This window comes from Hypanus sabinus, chromosome 11 (genome assembly GCF_030144855.1).
Source record: "Hypanus sabinus isolate sHypSab1 chromosome 11, sHypSab1.hap1, whole genome shotgun sequence".
Classification (NCBI taxonomy): Eukaryota; Metazoa; Chordata; class Chondrichthyes; order Myliobatiformes; family Dasyatidae; genus Hypanus; species Hypanus sabinus.
Window position 1 is genome coordinate 19,783,863 of NC_082716.1, and position 15,498 is coordinate 19,799,360.

Below are 15,498 nucleotides of genomic sequence, written 5' to 3' on the forward strand. Positions count from 1 at the left end.
TAATATTCAGGCTAAAGGTTGTATCAAGTACCTCTACAGAGATGTGTACAAGCACGAGGATCACAGATGGATGCATATTATATACTGTCTTTTCCCCCCAGGGAAAGGGAATGACAGAAAGTTAAGGTGAGGGGAAATATTTAAATAGGACAGGAAGGGCAACCTCTTCACACAGAATGTGAGTATATGGAATGAGCTGCCAGAGGAAGTTGTTGCAGCAGGTACAATAACATGGCATGTCAGTGTAACCGTTAGCATAATGCTTTACAGCAAAAGCATTTGGAAGATTGGGGTCCAATTCCCATTGTTGTCCTTAAAGAGCTTGGATGTCCTCCCTGTGATCGTGTGGCTTTCTACCGGGTGTTCTGGTTTCCTTCCACATTCCAAAAGTGTACGGATTAGGTTCAGTAAACAGCGGGCATGTTATGTTGACCCCAGATGCACCGCACATCGATGGTCACTGGGGCAAGTGACACATTTCAATGTACAGTTGACAAATAAAGTTGATCTAAATCTAAACACCATTTAAGAGACACTTAGACAGGGACACAAATAGGCAAGTTTAGCGGGATTGGTCAATTTAGATGCCAGCCCAGACAAGCTGAAGAGCCAGGGTGTCGGGATCTGAGGCAGGAGCTGATTTCTGAGGAGACAGTTTTGGTTCGGAATGTTGTTTGCACGATTTGTGTTCATTTTCTTTCTCTTGCACATTGGGTGTTGGTCTTTTTTTTCTAAAATTGGTTTATTTTGGGTTTCTTGCTTTGTGGCTGCCTGTGAGCAAGCAAATCTCAAGGTTATATAATTTGGCATTATATCAATTGGCATTAACTATGACGTGCATGGTCAAATTAGGCCAATTGCTTTCCAACTCGATGTAATTCCCCATTTATATATATCAAGAGAGGGGAAGAATAGTCTTGCAGTCGTCTAAAGAATGGTTGGATGCTGTTTTGGTGAGGAGGACTGACTGAATGAGTTAATTAAAGTCTCTCCATCAGTATGGGTCCTGTAATTAGATGACCAGTTGCATGCACATCATAGCTTGAGATACAAGTGAAACTGCAACTGTCATGACTGGAGCAAACAGCAGTTCACTTCTTGGAAAATCCAAATATTACCTTGTTGGATCCGGCACCTTTATTTAATAAAGACAATTTCCACATTCAATTAATTGATATACACCTTTATTTAACATAACTATATAGTATGACAAAAGATCAACATTTTTAAATTTTCACATAAATCCCTTTCCAACAGCATATGAAAAATAGACATGAGCAGAACGCAGCCCTATTAAGTAGGTACAGACACCACCTGCTAATACTTACAAAATCAAATAGTACAACCAGCAGGACTGGCCTTGTTCCTTTAAGTAAAACAGTGAGGTAGATATATTTTTAAAGGGAAAGAAAAATGAAGTATGAAGAACAGAAAAAATTTACAATCTCAATTGAATTGTCTCTCCAACAGTAATATATTATACAAACATCCAAATTTGCAAAAGGTACATATCCTCTGAAATTTCTAAGTACAGAGCTGCCAAAATTCACACTGAATCATAGAGTGAACCTACCATAATGTTTAAAGCAATCCAATTACTCCCAATTGTTTCAGTAATCCTCTCCAAAAACAGATCAAAAGTCAAAGAGAAAACAAAGGCAAGAAGATGTAGGAAATTACATTCATTTTTATGCATCATTGCAATGTTAGCCCAAATGCATTCTTATATCTGCATTTAATTCCATTATACAAAATATTTTACATACAATTTAAAAAGCAGATTAATGTGCAGTTTGAAGCAAAGTGGAGGGCATTTTTTTCCCAGGCAGTGAGCTAACTTCCAAATATTTTCAACTTATATTGTGGCAAAAGAAACATTCCTGTAGGGTATTTATCCAATCATGGAAAAAACAAGAAAAAATAGTACTACAGTGACAGCAGCCTGAAAGATGCTAACTTTAATTACCACCCAACAAGCCACCAGATAATCTGTAATATTACAAAGTAGTCAGTAGGTCATGCCAGGGAAAACTTTATTTTATGTAAAAAGATTAATGGGTGATGTCGTTGTTTACTTTACATCAGTGACTCCTAACCTTTCTCAACAAAAGTCCTGCATCTATACTCAGTAAAATGCAAATACTACCCCTCCCAACACGCACACACACAGAAAATCTGAGGATGTCCCAAGCTACACCTTTTTAAAGAACTGGGACTATCCCAGGACCTGCTCACAACCCCATAGGTGGAACAGCTGATATGCTGAGCATATCCTCACTTTTGGGAACTTTACAACTGTTAACCTCAACATTATTAAAACCTTGCAGAATTCTAGAGGTCGTGATTAGGACCCACAGCTTTACATTATTTATTTGCCTCTATCATTTAACACAAACTTTCAAAAATTTATAAAATTGTGAAATTGCCCTGGTTTGTAGAAAGAAGAGAATAAAGTGCTAATTTGCTCATTAGATCCATTCATCACTGCTCTCTCAGAAATGTTCTGAATAGGGAAATAAAAATTAACTGAAAATCAAAAACACTGCAGTTGCTGGAAATCTGAAACAAATAAAGACATTTGTGGAAAAACAAAGTTAACATTCTAATGGAGGTTTTTTGACCTGAAACATTAATTTCATTTCTCTTTCTGGATATGATGTCTAACCTGCTTCATCATTTTCTCTTTTTATTAATAAAAATCCTGACAGCAACAAATGCCTCAGTTATGATGAACTTTATCATTTGTTCTTTTCCTGCGTCATTACAAGGACATGTTACTGAATGCCCATTAGCTTTTACTAATTAACATTTTTTAATATTAATTTTAGAGCTGTATCTACAATAAAATACTTCCAAGCTCAATTACAAGCTTTGGAAAAGTGCATATATTTGATACAATATCTTCAGCTGACAATGACCATCTTAAAAATGAAGTTAAGATTTGCACCTAGGATCTTAATTAATGTGATTCCAATTCTGTCCATTAGTATGGATTCTGAATGAACAATTTCTATTACCCAAACAGACATTCTGAGGGAATGAGTAAAAAGCAAAGTAGCAGAAATCTATTATAAAATTCAATGAAAAATTCACAGTTAGCAAAGTTAATATATTTTATAAAATTGAATTTCATTTTTATAAATTTAACAATAAAGGGTAAATTCAGTAATCCTATAATTTTAAATGGGAAAGCTAGTTTCAGAGGGAGTGTGAGGCAAACTAATGTCGTACAAGGAAGGAAATCCGACATTCTCACTGCTGTCAAACCAATCCAATTGGGCCATATCTGCCTCCTCATTTCACAGGCAATCAGAGGTTGATAATAAATGCTGGTATTACCAACAATATCCATACCCCAGTGCAGTCTGTTCCATCTGACCTCACCTGAGCCTAGATCCCTATTATCATTCGATGACCAAGTCTACCCTTGCAACATTTACACCAAAATCCAGAATACAATAAAAATATAGCTTATATGTTACTAATATACTCTGTACTCTGCTCTGGAGAGCTCTATAAATGTTTATATACAAGGTATACATTATTAATTAATGTCCTAAAATACATTCAACTGTACAGTATGCAACAGTCAGTACTGTGAACAACACAGCCTGCTGAACTGCTAAAAAATACAACATTCACGATGTGGGACAACTTGTATCACAATGATGGACAACTGCTCTTAAAAAATATTTTTTTTAAAAAAAAGTTTAAAAAAAAGGAATTCAGAGTGTGCTTTTAAGTCCCATCTTAAAGTAATACCAACTGCTGTCAAGACCCTTGAAAATGAACAAAAATGAATCTTCAAAACCCACCTGTCCAGATAATTTGAGCAAACAGCAGAAAGTTCTGCTTTGGTCTATGTTTTCACTGTTATATCAATTAGCTTAAAACACTGATTTCTTAACAAAGCTGTAAATATTCTTAAAAACTGGATAACATATTTAACAGCATATTTAAATGCAGATTGCCCAGAGGGAGGGTTTTGTTTGTACAGCTTTTAAACAATGTTTCTATGGAATCTATCTAACTGGTAAAAAAAAATCTGATGTGTGATGGAAACACTGAATGTTTAAAACTGTCATCTTTGGTTAATCAGAACATGGTGCTTTCATTCTCATTCAGAAAGTTGCTGGTGTTTAAACAAAATATATCTATAATTAAATGGCCGCATTCTAGAAATTAAGCAGCACTGAAAAAAAATCTGGTACAAATTTCACATAAGGAACTCAAATCATTAGGAAGTTCCAATTCAGGGTAATTAGTAGTTTTGTCACATATGTGTATTTTGTAACTATGCGCTCGAGGGAAGTCAGTTTGCCTAAAGTATACAGCAACTTAGATGATTTTCTTTTGTCTTGAAAGTACGTATCAGCTTTCAAGAGGCAACTGAAGATCTTCCTTCTATCCTCAGGATACCAACCAACAATTAGCCACTTTGAACTTTGCCTCTCTACTCCATTTCCTTGTAGCTACTTCCCTCAGGGTTAGGGCGTGCTGCTGCTCGAACAGGGAGTGCTTTGTGTGCTGCCAATGCTATGAGCTGTGCTGCTATTTTCTGATGCTGGCGGAGATGTAGGGACCTGCTGCCTTCCAGCTGTTTCACCTGCAGAGATAAACAATTGTCAATTAGCTGGCTAAATCACCACACAAAGCAAAGTCCTGCCACACAAATTTAGTCTCCATTTGTGAGAAGACTGACCAGTGAACTTCCTCTTTTGTTATGCACATTCATTTATCAATATTCTTCTGTGAAAGATTATCAAGTTTTGTGAATCACGCAACCTGATGTAAATAAATTCTTCATTTTTAAGTATATATTAAAACCTTCCAGAATAAAACTAATTTTCAAAACCCTAGAAGCTCTTGTTTTCGACCCCACTGCTTGAGATGTCTTTTTTTCAAAAATATCAGAATCCCTTTTCAAGGCCTCCTAGCTCTGAGTATCACTGCCAAGTTAAAAAAAATAATTTGTCACAGATTCATGCAAAAATCAGAACAGGGCCCCAATCCCCTACTGTTATCCCAGATTAGTAGCTTAATTCAACCCTTTCCCATACAATATTATGATAAGCATTTTATTTAGGAATATTATTGTTTTAAATATTAATGATATTTGGTGAAATGAAAATCAGTGTAGCATTCAATAAAGGGATAAAGTTATGACTTGCATGGAAGTTTAAGTAAGACTATAAGTGTCCTCCAAATTGCCAAATAACTGCAGGAATATGCATTTCTGAGCCACTCCACTAAAAGTCTTGTTGAGGGGTCTCAGCCCAAAATGTCGACTCCACTCTTTTCCATTGATGCTGCCTGGCCTGCTGAATTTCTCTGGCATTTTGTGTGCGTTGCTCCACTAAAAGTTTCAGAAAGAGCCAGGTTTATCAGATCGAATGTGGTGGGGTGTAACACAAATGATGTTCTGTAGATATAATTTGCAACTTTCAAACTAAAACAAATATAGGTCACAGTAGATAGCTGTGCAGTATTGGAACTGGCTGCCAAGAAACTCCGACATACTTTTCCATTTGCTTGTGTCTAATCTGAGTTTGTTTTGTCAGATAACTTTAATCGGGGAAGTTGAAAATATCAAGGTCTGCAATCATGATAGTTATTTTATTTTTTAAACTCTAGGGAATAATGAATAACTGATTCTGACAATTATAAACAGATGAAAAACAACTACAAGAGCCTTAAGCTAAATGCAGACAATTGATGTATTTATCACCTAACATGATGATTAATAGATTGAATCAGCTGCAATTCTCAAATATGGTTCTAAATAATAAATGGAAACTGTACTGTAAACCTGAATACTTAACAGCTGGATATGTCCATTTTTTGAGATGAACACACTTGGAACTTTGGTCAGAATTTATAACATGCATTGAGAGACGGAGGAAAACAAGTTAAATGAAACGTGGATTCAGTGAATTATAAAGGATGACAATGAAGTGAGTTTCCACCACAAGGGATGAATAATAGTGATTCAGACAGCTGTTGTATCTTTCGCTGAATTACAATGGATGTTTTCAAGGAAATAGGGTATGTTCAGTACAACTTCATCACAGTAACATATTTTGCTATTTGCCACCTCTGGTACTTTGAGCTTTGTAAGTAAAAGACCTGATAACCAGCTTTGTCACTTTCCCTTAGAGAGAAATAAATAGCTTTCCTCTCATGGAGGTTGACTGGTTCCTAGAATTTATGGAATATTTCTGAATTAGAATTGTTTAGCTGCTTTGTAAAATTAATGTCAAGACGGATGCTACAAGTCTTAATTCTAAGAAAAAGCAACTTAAATTTGTTGTCCAGTTGAAGAAAAACCTGAGTTTATTCCCATAGGCTTGTAACAGCAAGGTCAACAATGTGACCTGCCAACTGCTTTATCATTTCCCAGTACACAAATTAACGAGGAGTTCACTGTTTCAGATCTGTCATCCTTGATAAATGCAAGATTGTACTTGTGTCATATTCAAAGAAACCTCTGAATTCATCTGTTGGTCCTCATGAAATGCATCAGTCTAGCTCCTTAGTTAAAAGTCAAAGTCAAATTTATGGTCATATGCACTAATCAGCACAATGCTTTACAGCTCCACTTCAATTCCCACTGATGTCTGTAATGAGTTTGTGTTTTTACTCCGTGACCTCTGGATGCTACGGTTTCCTCCCACATTTCAGAGATGTTCAGTAGGGTTAGTGAGTTGTGAGCATGCTATATTGGCACCAGTAGTGTGGTGACACCCCCAGCACGATCCTTGCTGATTAAGATTTGACACAGGCAACACATTTCACTCTATGTTTCGAAGTACACGTGACAAACAAAGCTGATCTATTAAATCTGGAGCGAAGAAAAACTTATTAGCAGCAATATCATTTTGCTGAGCAATCAAGTTTTACCAACAGCATCTTATGTTGTCGTGGTCATTATGAGCCGTATCATACGACGTGGTGATCATGGTCTTTCCATGACCATGATTGTTCCTGGCAATTTTTCCTGTAGAAGTGCTTTGCCATTGCCTTCTTCTGGGCAGTGTCTTTATAAGACAGGTGACCCCAGCCATTATCAATATTCTTCAGAGATTGTCTGCCTGGTATCAATTATCACACAACCAGGGCTTACAATATGCACCAGCTGCTCATACGACCACCCACCAACTGCTCCCACATCTTCACATGACCCTGATCGGGGGTGGGGGTACTAAGCAGGTGCTACACTATGTCCAAGGGTGACCTGCAGGCTAGTGGTGAGAAGGAGTGCCTTAGACCTCCTTTGATAGAGACGCATCTCCACGCTGCCAAGCATCTTATGTACAGGAGTGAAACAGTTTCTTCCATGTCAGTAAACAAATACTTAATCTTTTTTCAGAAAACTATTAAACTAATTATACTATTAAATCTTTGGCGCTATGCAGTAAGAGCAAAGCAAAATAATTTTTCACTGTGGCAATGTAAGCATTCCTACTCATCAGACAGATGATGGTGGAAAACAACATTCAAATATTTATCTCCACTCCACCCTAAAGGGAGTGAATTAATTGCACATCGCTCATTAAGTAAATGAATGAAATATGAAAGGTATACTTGTCTTCCATCAAATGTTCTCCAGATTAATTTCTGAGATGGACATTATACCCATTGAGCAGAAGGGTCAATGCTCTCTGGAGTTCTGAAGAATGAGATGAAACATACAGTTATTGAGTGGTGCAACAGGGCAGATTGAGGAGTCAAGATCTAGTTAGTATTGTTTCCAAATAAGATATCAGTCACTTAAAGCTGAAAACACTTACAAATTTCCATAGGCGTACTGTTGAGAGCATTCTAACTGGCTACACCACCATCTGGTATGGGTAGGGATGGGGCTACTGCAGAGAGTTGTAAACTTAGTCAGCTCCATCACCAGGCACTAGTCATCATAGTATCCAGGACATCTTCAAGGAACAATGCCTCAAAAAGGCGTTGTCCATCATTAAGGATCCCCATCAGCCAGGTTATGCCTTGTTCTTATTACTACCATCTGGAAGGAGGTACAGGAGCCTAAAGCCACACACTAAATGGTTCAGGAACAGCTGAAAGGAATTTCATGACCTATGCCAGCGATATTAAACCTAATTCCGATTCTGAGAGTAGAGAAATTTCTTTAGTGGATCGTGAATCATTGTAATTCTCCTCCTCAGAGAGCCATGGAAATCAATAAATATTATTAAGGCACAGGCAGATTGTGGGTGGGAACAAAAACGGAGTTGAGGCCAAAGATCATCTTTGTGAATGGCAGAGCAAACTTGCAGGAAATGGACAGTCAACACTTGTATGTTTTCACATAATATAATCTGGTCTAAGAGTCTGATTATGATCAACTTTGTTCCACATTATGCTTTTCCTTATTCCTTTTTAAAACTCTTAATTGCTATTGTGAATTTTGCTTTCTCAACAAAGATCAGTATAATAAAAAAAAGCCTCCCCTGACCACTCTTTGTTGTTTTGGTATTAATAAATATTTTGGAAGTACCTCCTCTTTCAGTCTTCAGCTAAAATAGTATTTTTAAATTACAAACGTTTGTACCTTTACCCAAACTTTTCTCATTTTGGGACCTCTGAAAGTAAGGAAATAATGCTGAAGACTAACAGTTTTGATGAATATGACCAAGTATTAAAGATAAGACCACAATACATTGGAGCAGAATTCAGCCATTCAGCCCATCGAATCTGCTCCATCATGACTGATCCCAGATCCCACTTAACCCCATACACCTGCCCCCTCGCCATAACCTTTGATGCCCTGACCAATCAGGAAACAAACAACTTCCTCCTTAAATATACGCACAGACTTGGCCTCCACCACAGTCTGTGGCAGAGCATTACACAGATTCACTGCTCTCTCGCTAAAAAAAAATCCTCCTTACTTCTGTTCTCAATTTTGAGGCTGTGGCCTCTAGTTCTGGATACCCCCATCATAGGAAACATCCTCTCCACATCTACTCAATCTTGTCCTTTCAACATTTGATAGGTTTCAATGAGATCCCACCGCCTTCTTCTAAATTCCAGTGAGTACAAGCCCAAAGCTGTCAAATGCTCCTCATATGTTAACCCATTCATTCCCAGAATCATCCATGTGAACCTCCTCTGGACTCTCTCCAATGACAACATATTCTTTCTGTGAGATGGGGCCCAAATCTGATAACAATGCTCCAAGTGCGGCCTGACCAGTGTCTTATAACGGCTCAGCATTATCTCCTTGCTTTTATATTCTATTACCCTTGAAATAAATGCCAGCATTGCATTTGCCTTCTTTACCACAGACTCAACCTGTAAATTAACCTTTTGGGAGTCTTGCACGAAGTCTCCAAAGTCCCTCTGCACCTCTGATGTTTAAACCTTCTCCTCATTTAGATAATAGTCCACACTCTTGTTCCTGTTTCCAAATTGTATTATCATACATTCCCTAATGCTGTAATCCATTTTGTCTATTTTTTCAATTTGTCTAAGTCCTGCTGCAATTGCATTGCTTCCTCAGCACTACATACCCCTCCACCTATCTTCATATCATCTGCAAACTTTGCCATAAAGCCATCAATTCCATTATTTAAATCATTGACAAACAATGTGAAAAACAGAGGTCCCAACACAGATCCCTGAGAAACACCAGGAGTTGCCGGCAGCCAACCAGAAAAGGCCCCTTTTATTTGCACACACTGCCTTCTGCCTGTCAGCCATTCCACTATCCATGCCAGTATCTTCCCTGTAATACCATAGGATTTTACCTTATTTAGCAGCGTCACGTGTGGCACCTTATCAAATGCCTTCTGAAAATCCAAGTAAAAGACATCCACTGCCTCTCCTTTGTCCACCCTGCTGGTTACTTCCTCAAAGAACTCTTAACAGATTTGTCAGGCAAGATTTCCCTTTACAGAAACCATGCTGACTTTGACTTATTTTATCATTTGCCTCCAAGTACTTTGAAGCCCCATCTTTAATAACAGACTCCTACACTTTCCCAATCATTGAGGTTAGGCTAACTGGCCTATAATTTCCCTTCTTTAAGAGTGTAGTGACATTTGCAATCTTCCAGTCCTCTAGGACAATGCCAGAATCCAGTGATTCTTGAAAGATCATGACCATTGCACATATTATCTCTTCAGAAACTTCTCTCAGGACTCTGGGATGTAGTCCATCTGGTCCAGGTAACTTATTCACCTTGAGACCTTTGACTTTGCCTAGCACTTTTCCCCTTTGTAATACTGATGGCACTAACTCCTGTTCCCTGACACTCATGGTCCTCTAGCACACTGCTAGTGTCTTCTACAGTGAAGAATGATGCCAAGTACCTGTCAAATTCATGTGCCATTTCTTTGTGTCTAATTACTATCTCACCAGCATCATTTTCCAGGGGTCTAATATCAATTCTCATCTCTCTCTAACTCTTCATATAACTGCAAAAACTTTTGGTATCATGCTTTATATTATTGGCTAGCTTGCTCTCGTATTTCATCTTTTCCCTTCTTATAGCTTTTTTAGTTGTCTTTTGTTGGATTTTAAAAGCTTCTCAATCATCCAACTTTCCACTTACTTTTGCCACCTTATACTGTATGTCCTTTCCTTGGCTTTTATGCAGTTCTTAATTTCCCTTGTCAGCCACAATTGCCTACGTCTGCCATTTGAAAACTTCTGTTTCTGTGGGACATATCTATCCTGCGCCTTGTGAACTATTCCCACAAACTTCAGCCATCTCTGCTCTGCTGTCATCCCACCAGTAGCCTCCTCCAATCCACCTGGGCAAGCTCCTCTTTCATGCCTCTGTAACTCTCTTTATACCACTGTGATACTGATACAGGTGATCTTGGAGATTTACTTAAATTGATCAAATCTCATAAGGGGGTGCTCCCAGTCATGGAACAGTACAGCACAGTACAGGCCATTTGGCCCATGATGTTGTGCCAACCTTTTAACCAATCTGATGCTTTGCTAACCATCAAGTTCCTGAACCAGCATGGATAACTTCACTCACCTCGACTCTGAAATGATTCCACAACCAATGAACTCAGTTTCAAGGGCTCTACAACTCATGTTCTCAGTTTTTTGTTTGTTTTGGTCAGTTTCTTTATTTATTACTTTATTTGGTATTTACAGTTTGTCAGTCTTTGTATGCAGCATTTCAGTGATTGTATTGTATTTCTTTGTTCTTCTGTGAATGCCAAGAAAATGAATCTCAGTGACATACATACTTTGATAATAAATTTACTGAGTATAGCCCTCCATTTTTATTTCATCTATATGCCTATCTAAGAGTCACTTTAATGTCCTTAATGTATTTGCTTCTACCACCATCCCTACCAGTGCATTCCATGCACTTTAATCCAATGTGCGTAAAAAAAACATAACCTGATATTACCCCTGTACTCTCCTCCAATCACCTTAAAATTGTGCTCCCTCATGGTAGCCATTTCTGTGCTGAAAGAAAAGTGCTATCTGTCTGCTCAGTGTCTTTTATCATCTTACACACCTCTATCAAGTCACCATTTATCCTTCTTCACCCCAAAGAGAAAAGCCTAGGTTGTTCAACCTATCCTCATAAGACATTCTCTCTAATTCTCATTTAAATTTACCCAAGGGATATACAAGGACACAAGAAAATGAAGCAGGGGTATGCAGCCCATCTCCTTGTACTTGCTTTGCCATTCAATTAAGATAACGATTGATTTCATGCCACTTTCCTGCACTAATCCTACATGCCTTAATTCCTTTAAAATCTGAATTACTCCTCCAGTTACAAAAAGGAGAATAATAAAATGATGACAGTGCATAGTTATATGATGAATCCTAAAACTGTTTTTTTTAAACATGTTTTGTTCAGCTACACTGTTTCCCCAACACTTTCTGCTGAGAAATAATGTCATTAGGTCAATGCTGGATTCAGATACGATGAACCATTTCTCTTACAAATTGAAACAGGTCATGATAAAGATCTTGCCATTTCCTGGAGAATTTACATTGCCCAGAGGGGAGTATACTGCAGCAAAGGGCTCTGTCAATAGAATGTGCAATAACACAAAGAAAAGTCTTGGAGCTATCTTTGAACTATATATTTAATTTTTAGTGTTACTTTTCCATAAGTAATTCTTTTTATTGCTGTGACCTATCACCACATGGGAATGTCAATGACATGGGGGGGGGGGGCTTCTCCATAAACACTATCAATTATATTCTGTGATCAGACACAGGTAGCTGAATTTTTGATTGGCGTTGCTCTCATTTCTCCTTTTCCTCCTAATTCCAATCTGTACTTTTCTTCTGTGAGATGTTTTCTGTGTTCAGCAAGATGGGGCACTTTAACATTGAGCACAAGGAAGTTCTGGGCTCTCCATCAATTGTCCAGTAGCACACAGAGAGGGGCAGGCAGATCTCAATGCACTGCCTGATACACGTGAATATTCTGTTTTTAAACACTGTACTGAAACTATCTGTGAAATAAGATCACTAATTTGGCTTTGTGTGGTGGGCCTACAGTTGAAATAATGGTAGAAAGTCCAGAGTACATCAGATAAGAAAGTCTACATTTGCTAATACAAAAAAAATGAAACCCAGTCACTCAGCTCAAACCCAAATGTCAAGGATCAAGTAAATCTCCAGTGAAATAACTTATACATTTCTAAATGGAAAATGACATAAGACCTCACAAAGATAGTGAATACATATATATATATATATATATAAATTTCACTGTAATAAAGAATAAAGAGATTTATAAAAATAAAAAAAACAAATCTGCCTTCCTTGAAGAGAAGCTGAGAGAAAAAAGAATGGCTATTTTACTTGCTGAGTCAGACATACAATGCCATTAAAAAAACCATCAATTTAACTTCAGCTACTGACATAAGTTATATGATTAAAAATGTTGATTATGTGAATATTTGCACTATATGATTAAACCTGCAATGGAGCAATGCATTTGCCTGGTAAATTACTGAGATTTAGTAAAAATACTTCTGAACTATTTCTATCCCTGATTACTCAGGCATTACTATGAAATAGTAATGTGTCTGTCTTATACCTGTTGTGAGAACTAACAGTTCAGTTTATTTTGTACATTAACATACCAGTTCTAAACATTTCATGTGGATATTAACATTCTAACACCAAGCTAACATATTTTCATAAAATGCTGATAGAATTCATGCAGTTATAACAATATTCTATCATACAACAGAGGTGAATTAATATTAGCTCTAGTTCACCAACTTGCAAAATATGTCACTCGTCTTACAAATTATACACTGCAGTATTTGTTCTATTTATATTCTTCAGCCTTGTATGTAACTTAATTTATAACTAATTTTCCCTTGACTACGTTCAGGTAATTTTTTTGACAATATTTTTCATGAATCAATTATCGTATCCTAACTACTCTTTAATAGAACATGGAAAAATACAACAAAGGAACAGGCCTTTCAGCCCACAATGTTATGCTGAACCAGCTGAAAAGCAAATCAAAAACACCCAAAAAGATGCAAACGAGGGACTTTTTTTATTGAGGTATAAAAAATTTAAATTTATATTTAAATTTAAATGTAAATTTATATTGAGATTTTGTTTTTATTGAATAGGCCATTCAGGCCCTTCAAGTTGCATCACCCAGCAACCCCCTCGATTTAACTCAAGCCTAATCAATGGGACAATTCACAATGACCAAATAACCTACCAACTGGTACATCTTTGGACTGTGGGAGGAAACTGGAGCACCCGGAGGAAACCCTTGTGATTATGGCAGAACGTACGAACTCCAGGAATTGAACCTGGGTCACTGCTACAGTAAAGTGTTATGCTAACCATTTCACCACCGTGCTGCCTATATTCAGTATTCCAGAGCCTAACTGCATCTACTTGTATGTACTTTAAGGGAATAGTCAACAATTTAAAATGTGAATAACGTTATCAATGCCCTTTTTCCTCCTGTTAAAATATTATTTTGAAAACATTCCTAAACATTCAGCAAGTTTAAAAAGAAACACAACACCATGATTTGGAATCAATCAAACTGGAAATGTATATAATATTTTGCAAACGCAGACAAGGATCTGCATCTTCATCACTATATTAAGACCATGAGACACAGCAGCAGAATTAGGCCATTCAGTCCATCAAGTCTGCTACACTATTCCATCATGGCTGATTTATTATCCCTCTCAACCCCATTCCCCTGCCTTCCCCCTGTAATCTTTGACGCCCTTGCCAATCAAGAACCTATTAACCTCCACTTAAACATAGTCAACGACTTAGCCTCATCCATCTGTGGCAATGAATTCCACAGATTCACCATCCTCTTGCTAAAGAAATTCCTCTACACCTCTGTTCTGAAGGGATGTCCTTCTATTCTGAGGCTGTGCTCTCTGGTCCTAGAGTCCCCCAACTTCAGGAAATTTCCTCTCCAAGTCAACTCTATCTAGGCCTTTCTAAATTCCATAGATTTCAATGAGAAAACTGAATCCTTCCCCTCCCTAACCTTCCAAAAAAAATTTAATTGTTATACTGTACCCAAACAGAAAGAGGATAAAATTACTCCATGGCTACAGATAATTAAAATAATTAACAAGATACAAACCTGTATGAGAGTAAATGTACCACAAAGCTCCTGTCAGAAGTGCACCAATCACAAATGCTGCAAATGCAATTCCCACAACTGTGGGGGTATCCAGACCATAAATTATATCTGAAATAAGAAAGAAATATATTACAGGTTCATATGCATTACAAATCTAGCTGGAATTACTACTTAATAAAAATTATATTTAATGCATAAATAACTCTTTGGTTGAGATACTTCACAAAGAAATGTTATCTTACATTGTACAGATTTAGTTATACATAGCACCATAATGACAGTTGATCTAGTGTTTAATTAATATTTATATTTAAGTAGTTAAGCAGTTAACTTAATTGCTTAAGATATGATGTATATTATTTGGTTAGAATAATAATTTAAAATTTCATTTTAAGAGGAGCAGATTTATTTATAAGTAGTATAATAATGATAATTGATATGGTGTGTAGTGAAACAAGCACATGCCAATAACTGAGCAATTAACTTGTCCACAACTTTGATTGCCTCCTTGTCTCTAGTAATACAGTATCTTTTTTAAACACAAGCTGTTTCTAGGGAGACAATAAGACCTATAGACATTGAGTGCATAAAGGCTTATTTGTGTGTGCTGGTTTGTGTCTGGTTCAGTTCACTGCCATCTATTTTGTCCTAATTAAAGGTTTGAAACCATGATTTAGAATGGAGTACAAAGTGCAATCTCAATAATGTTGACACCAAGTGAGCAAGAATTTAAACAGCTCAGAAGGTAGTAGAAATTGTATTTACCTAAAGTAATTAAAAATACCAATTCACATCCACTTGATGAACTCAAAAGTGTTCAATTAAACAACTACTTTTACAACATTATCCATTATCGTTTCACAGAGATTTGACTTCAAACAATGAGTCTATCCTTATTGTTA

At 37.0% G+C, this 15,498-nt stretch overlaps 1 protein-coding gene across 3 annotated transcripts in view; it reads right to left on the reverse strand.

Annotated features, from left to right (window-relative positions):
* Nucleotides 1-1,162: 1,162 nt before the first annotated feature.
* Nucleotides 1,163-15,498, reverse strand: part of tgfbr3 (transforming growth factor, beta receptor III) — a 139,979-nt gene continuing 125,643 nt past the window's right edge. For all 3 annotated transcript variants that reach the window (XM_059983880.1, XM_059983883.1, XM_059983879.1), the window contains exons 16-17: nt 14,597-14,704; nt 1,163-4,606 (exon numbers count right to left, since the gene is read on the reverse strand). In XM_059983880.1, the coding sequence (XP_059839863.1) occupies nt 4,488-4,606; nt 14,597-14,704 (227 nt within the window). In that variant the 3' untranslated portion in view covers nt 1,163-4,487. The remainder of the gene's footprint in view (nt 4,607-14,596; nt 14,705-15,498) is intronic.